Genomic DNA, 6,739 nt, shown 5'->3' on the forward strand with positions numbered 1-6,739 from the left:
TTTCGCGTGGCGTACCCCGTACGTCAGCCTGCCCGTCCGCGCCTGGCAATCATGAGAGGATTTATTTTGAGGGAGATCAGGGGAGAGTTAAGAGGGATGATTTATTTTGATCGAGATCGAGAGAGGCATCTGATGATGGGATGGGGAGGCCGTCTCCGACTCGGACCAACCGCCGCCGTTGCTTCTTGATCAGCTCAGCCTCAGTCGCGACTCCGATCCTTCCCTGACCGGCCGACCCACCACACCAGTGTCCCCCCGCACCGCACGCACGCACCATGTCGTGGCTCGCGCGCTCCATCGCGGCCACCCTCTCCTCGCCGCGCGGGGAGCCCGACTCCGACGCCGACGAGCCGGAGTCCGAGCACGCCTCCGCCGCCGGGAGCGGGGCGGGGCCGGTGGAGGAGGAGTCCTCGCCGCGCGGCGGCGGCCCTGACCCGGGGGCCCCCGGCGCGGAGGAGCCCGAGCAGCCCGGCACGCCGAGCCGCGGCGTCAAGGACGACATCTCCGAGCTCACCGAGACCCTCACCCGCCGCCTCTGGGGCGTCGCGTCGTTCCTCGCGCCGCCCCCGACGCCGCCGGAGGCCTCGACCCCGCGCGCCGGCGCCGCGGCTCCGGCGGAGGGGGGAGAGGATGATGAGGTCGGGGACGGGGAGGAGGCCGCGGCGCTGTCCCCGCGGATCGCCGGGATCCGGAGCGACCTGGCGGAGATCGGCGGGAGGGTGAGGAGCGGCTTCTCGATGCTGCAGAACAACCTGGCCGTCGCCGAGATCTCCAAGATCGCCTCGTCGCTCCTGCCGTTCGGGCAGGGGGAGGCCAACGAGGGGGAGCCCGTGCCCGGCGTCACCGAGGAGGTGGTGGTGTTCGTTAGGCACATCTCCACGCGGCCGGAGACATGGCTCGATTTCCCCCTCTTCATCAGCGAGCGCTACGCCGATGGTAACTGTTCGTGCCTTTTTAGTGGTGTTTCATTTCGAAATTTCTATGAATTTGGGTAAATGGAGTGCCTTTCCTATATTAAAGTTAGCGTATTTGGTTGAGATTGGTGGGGAGGAGAAGCAATTGGAGGGGGATAACTGAAATGGAGTGCTTTCCCTATATTAATTTTAGCGTGTTTGATTAAAATTGCTAGACTGTGTTTTATTAACTCAAGCATTTAAGGGGAGTGGATTGTTACTACTATTCACTCTATCAACACGTGTGGGAAACAGTACAAGTTATGCTGACCTGTATTGATCCTGCGATTACTTTTGCGAATGTTGCTTGACAAAGAGTACTGATTATTGCACAAATCATATGTTGTTAGATTCCGCACTGAAATCAAGTCATTTATTTTGATTAGTGTTGCTTGGATTTTGGACGTTACTGTGAAAGAGAGGCTGTTGGATTGGAGGCTTCTTCTGTCTCAATGCATATTTTCCATTAGTTTTTGCTTACGATTAGGTGAACACTGGTTAAGCAGTTTTGGCAAGATTCTTTGTAATATTTCTGTTATCAAACCACAAAGTTTAGTTGTATCTTTGATATTGTTTGCTTTAACCTGAGAAGCATTGATTGGTAATATATCATTCAGTTCTCATGTTTTAGAATGCTCTGAATCACATAAATTGTTTAGTTCTATTCAATTAGTGATATAGATCAAGCCTATTGTTCTTAGATCTGGAATATCATTATATTTGCTTCTGGTGTCACCTATACTAGTAGTTGGCCTGTACTTGCTAGCCTATATTTTGCTACTTAGCTTGCACATCAGCCTGAAAGTTGAAAGATGATATTATGCATGGAATTTGTGTTCACAGTACACCCTGTAATCTGCAGAGTTCTGAGGTAGTGAATTGTGGTTTGTGTGTTAATAATTGATTTTTTAAATAAAACTGATGTATTAATCATTCTCAATTGGTTTAAAAATGGTTTCCTTTGGTGCAAAGATCCCTGTGACCATATGCTTGAAACAGCACATTTTCTGAATATTTCGTCTAACAATGGGAATTACAGCTTCCTTTGAAATTCAGGATTTCGAACCATATCATCATGGATGGAAAATAGTAAAAAATATAATGTGAATTACAGCTTCCTTTGCAATTCAGGATCGCAAAACATACCATCATGGATGGAAATAGTAAATAATATAATGGATTTACAGCACAGTTCTTTTCACTATATCAACATGTGTGGGAAACAGGACACGTTATGCTGACCTGTATTGATCCTGTGATCACATTCTTGAATGTTGCTTGGCAAAGAGTACAGATTAGTGACCAAATCATATGTTGTTGGATTCCACACGAAAGTTGAATCGTTTAGTTTGATTTAGTTTTGTTTGAACTTCTGGATGTTACTGTAAAGGCTCTTGTACTGGAGGCTGCTTCTGTCTCTATGGGCCATACTTCACACTTCTAGGAATAGTCTGAATGACTTATGATGATGATGATTTTGAAGTTTTCTAGCATTAATGCTGAAGCCATAGTTGGGGTGGAACTGAACCCTTCCTGTTGTTCTGGAGCTTGCACATTATATTTTACCGTTCTAACTTACCGGGCCTTTGGTTTCTTAAGTGTTGAACCTTTGGAAATTTTTGTGATAATGCATCTGTTTCCCATTAGTTTTTTGCTTACAACTAGATGAACACTGCTGTATTCTTGATTTTAATTACCGGTACTGTTGAGCCGATTTTGGCAGTTGTATTTCTGTTACAAGGCCACATAATTGAGTCTTTTGTATCTTTGGTATTGTTTGCTTTTACCTGAGAAGCATTGATTGGCGATATATCATTTAATTCTCATGATTTAGAACCAGTTGAATCATTCAACTGGTTTAGTTCTGTGCAATTAGTAAAATGGAATATCATTATATTTGCTTCGGGTGTTATTCTGTTACCTATACTGCTTGTTGGTCAATACCTTTTCTGAATGAAATTGTTGGTCCATACCTGGTAGCCTATATTTTGCTACTTTAGCTTGCGCAGCAGCCTGAAAGTTGAAAGACAATATTATTCATGGAATCTATATATACAGTGCACCTGTAATCTGCATGTCCTGAGCTAATGAATTCTCTTTTTTTGTGTTAATAACCCGATCTTAAAATAAACTAATTTCTTAATCATTCTTTGGTGCCAACTGCCAAGATCCCTGTGGCTATATGATAAACAGCACTTTTTCTGAATAATTCGTCTGACAATGGGAATTACAGCTTCCTTAATTCAGGGTTGTGAATCACTGAATCATATCATCATGGGTGGAAAATAGTATAAAATATAATGGACTTATGATTTTATACCCTGCAGCATAATCTGTAATATTATATCCTGTGATTACCATTCAACAAGTTTGTTGGTTGTTTGTATGTTTTGTGTTTCATTGATCACATGATCATATTCTATGCCATAACATTTGCCATTTTTCCTACTGCCTTTGTCGACAAATCATACATGTTTACTCCCTGCTGCAAGAATGCTCAACTTAACTATTTGCATTTACTTCTGGAATGAATAATTCATGCTCTGCTTTTGCCTGTATACTCATACTTTCCTTTTGCCGTTAATCCTTTAATGGTGATCAGCTATGTCTTGTCTTTTTAAAAGTGCCATCACATTATGTGAAATAGACCTCAAAGATTTCCGTCATTGCGTTCTTGTATCTTAACATAGTTTCTATTGCTTTTCTAGATTTTGAACTGTCGGATGCTCAATATGTGCACGCATTATCTGTAGAGCACCTTGTCCTAGGCTTATCAGATTTAAAGGTTCAGATTTGCTCTACTGATATGACTGAAGCATGTTTCTGGAAGATCTACTTTGTTCTTTTGCACTCAAAACTCAGTAAGCAAGATGCTGAGCTTCTTTCAACTCCACAGGTAATATCCTAGATCATCCACAGTATATATCTGTTGTGGCCCAATGTATTTTTTCTCTTAAATCAGCTACGGGTTTCTACGCCATGCGCATTGCAATGGATAGCATGGCTTGCAATTGCAGCCTTTTTGTGCACTCTGTAGAATACCATATTGCTTCTTTCCTTAGCTTTATTTTTTGGGGGCTATGATTTTTTAAATTCCACTTGTGTATACATTAGACCTTAATACCTTCTTATCCACACAGATCCTAGAAGCAAGGGAGCAATTATTGCAAAGTTTACAGGCTCAGAATAAGAGGGTATCCAAGTTTACTGGTGAAACATCAGAGAACACGAATGTATCCACTGCTCCTGCTGAGGAGAAGGTGATTCAACCTTCAAGCATCCAAGATAAAGCTGGTACATCAGAGATTTCATCGTTTGAGGAACCCACTTCAGATATCACGCCAGAAATCGAGTCTGAAAAATTCCCGATTTCAACCACTGAAGTGGAAATAGTTGACAAGTCAGTGATTGAGGAAGAGCTGGCAGTGAAAAACGAGGGCAAGACTCCACCCGTCCAGTCCAAGCTTCGCTTTGAAATTGACGAAGATGAAGTTGACGAGTGGCCTGATGATGATCCTACCGAAGAGGAGGTCGGTGCGGCAGGCAGCAGAACTTCATTAGGGCGGGAGGAAGACGTGTCCTTCAGTGACCTGGAAGATGACGAGGACGAGGATGCGAATAAAAGGCATGGGCAGTAGCCAAGTGGACCAGGTTAGCTAAAAAATCTGGTCCTGGTGCGCAATCATCTCTCTGATCCGACACTCCCGCAACCACATGCTGGAGTAGGGCCGGGATCACATCCAATCCAAGGATCATTGCTTTGTTATTATTAGAGCCCGGAAGTAATGAATCCAAGGAGTAGCCCGGTCTCGGATACCCTAGATGCGGGATCGTAATGATAAGCGTCGTCTGTCAATGCAGCTCGTGTTAGTGTTTGACGGCGAGCAGTGCGTCTGTATTATTTGAGCCCCCGTTCTCTGTAGCCTGTACATAGAGAGCTCCCCCTTTGGGCCTTGTGTAGACCTACCCGCTTTGCCCATCTGAATCTCGTTGCTCCTCCGGTCCGTTTCATGCAATGCAATAATTGAGATCTGAATCTTTGATCCTGATGAGGACTGGTAACAGTGCGTACTCGTGATTGTGGCCATGACATTTCAGTCGGCAGAGTTATCGCGCCCTGTTGGTTCTGTTCCGGGTGAGTTTTTTCTTTCATTCGGCATACAGCAGCGAGCAGTCTGCGTAGCTTCCGGGCACGGCGCGCTGGGATGCCGCGGCCTGGTTTCTGCGGCGCCAGGGCCAGGCCCGGCGGGCAGTGGCGAGGGGACGCGCCGCGCGGCCGACGGGCGCCTCTCGTGACGGACGGCGAGACCGCGCGATCAGAGTCAGGTGGGCGCACGAGGCCCGGGCGGGCGAGGGAGCGACGGGACGGGGCCACACGACGCTGCACCCCGTCTCCGGCTTTCGGCGGAGGCCGCCCGCGTGCCGGGCTGATTCCGGCAACCAGCGTCGCCTCTCGCTCTCACAGTCCAGAACCCCAGAGTACAGAGAGCGAAGCGACCGGGCCAGGCGGGCAGCCGTTGCATCCCTCGCTCCGCGTGTCTCTCACCTATCCGGCTATCCGATCCCCGGTCGGCAGAGACACATGGAGGCCATGTGCGCGCCGTGCGGACCGTAGCGAAGGGAGCCGGTGCGCGGCACGCACCGAATCCGCACCTGACGACGGCGCCCTGCGCCCGCAGTCAAGCGGCCAAACCACAGATAAAGAGGAGGGGACTGCCGGCGCCGGGTGCCGGCCGGTCGCGCACATGGGACGGACACGGACGCGCACACGCCCAGATGCGCGCGACCTCAAAGGAGAAGGCACCGCGGCGCACGCTGTGACCTCTGCTCCCAGACGTCAATACCCGGCCGCTGTTCGGCACGGCTGGGCTGCCTGTACCGTCTCGCGCGGCGGCATCCACGCGCGTCTGTACGAGCGCGGCGGATAGCGCGTCGCCTTCCGGGGAACCTGAGCTCGTTTACGGACAAATTAAGGACCTGTGTTTGTGCGGATCAATCAATCACCCGGCGAGAGAGAGAGAGAGAAGAGCGTGCTCTGATTACGTCCGAGATCTCGAGCGCGATGGGGACGTTACGTTGCAGTGCAGAGGGGTCGGTCCTCCTTCCCGCTTTCCTCGCGGCATTGGCGCCATGTGCGGTGCCTGCATTAGACACCGTTCTTTATCCTCCCCTGTTCAGGAGACAAAGCTAGGGTTTCTAAAAGCTGATCTGATGTGAAGTGGGGCTGGGGTGTTTGCTAAAATTCCTATCACATCAAATGTTTAGATACTAATTAGGAGTATTAAATATAGACTAATTACAAAACCAATTGCACAGATGGAGACTAATTTGCGAAACGAATCTATTAATCCTAATTAGTCCATGATTTGACAATGTGATGCTACAGTAAACATGTGCTAATGATGGATTAATTAGGCTTAATAGATTCGTCTCGTGAATTAGCCTCCATCTGTGTAATTAGTTTTATAATTAGCTCATATTTAATTCTCCTAATTAGCCTCCGAATATTCGATGTGACATGAATTTTAGTCGGGGCTAAAGATCCAAACACCCCCTAATTTGTTTCCAACTAACTGTTCAATCAGCGTTACAGCTTTCAGAAGCTTGTGTAGTAGTAGTAGTAGGACCTGTTTGGTTCCTTTGCTTATTTTTAAGCACGTGTCACATCGAATGTTTAGACACTAATTAGGGTATTAAACGTAGACTATTTACAAAACCCATTACATAAGTGGAGGCTAAATGGCGAGACGAATCTATTAAGCCTAATTAATCCATCATTAGCATAT

General features: G+C 47.4%; 1 protein-coding gene across 1 annotated transcript; it reads left to right on the forward strand.

The window, feature by feature from the left end:
- The first annotated feature begins 173 nt into the window (after window positions 1–173).
- Window positions 174–5,002, forward strand: LOC101762135. Its single transcript, XM_004961476.2, has 3 exons — window positions 174–936; window positions 3,662–3,849; window positions 4,094–5,002. Exons 1-3 carry the CDS (start codon window positions 276–278, stop codon window positions 4,589–4,591), a joined length of 1,347 nt encoding a protein of 448 aa, XP_004961533.1. The 5' UTR covers window positions 174–275; the 3' UTR covers window positions 4,592–5,002.
- Window positions 5,003–6,739: the final 1,737 nt, after the last annotated feature.

Source organism: Setaria italica, chromosome III (genome assembly GCF_000263155.2).
Source record: "Setaria italica strain Yugu1 chromosome III, Setaria_italica_v2.0, whole genome shotgun sequence".
Taxonomy (NCBI): domain Eukaryota; kingdom Viridiplantae; phylum Streptophyta; class Magnoliopsida; order Poales; family Poaceae; genus Setaria; species Setaria italica.

Excerpts from the sequence above, each read along its gene's own strand:
- LOC101762135 (XM_004961476.2), top strand. The coding sequence starts at position 276 with ATGTCGTGGCTCGCGCGCTCCATCGCGGCCACCCTCTCCTCGCCGCGC. Across the intron at positions 937-3,661 it reads CAGCGAGCGCTACGCCGATG|ATTTTGAACTGTCGGATGCT; the intron begins GTAACTGTTCGT and ends TTGCTTTTCTAG. Across the intron at positions 3,850-4,093 it reads AGCTTCTTTCAACTCCACAG|ATCCTAGAAGCAAGGGAGCA; the intron begins GTAATATCCTAG and ends TTATCCACACAG.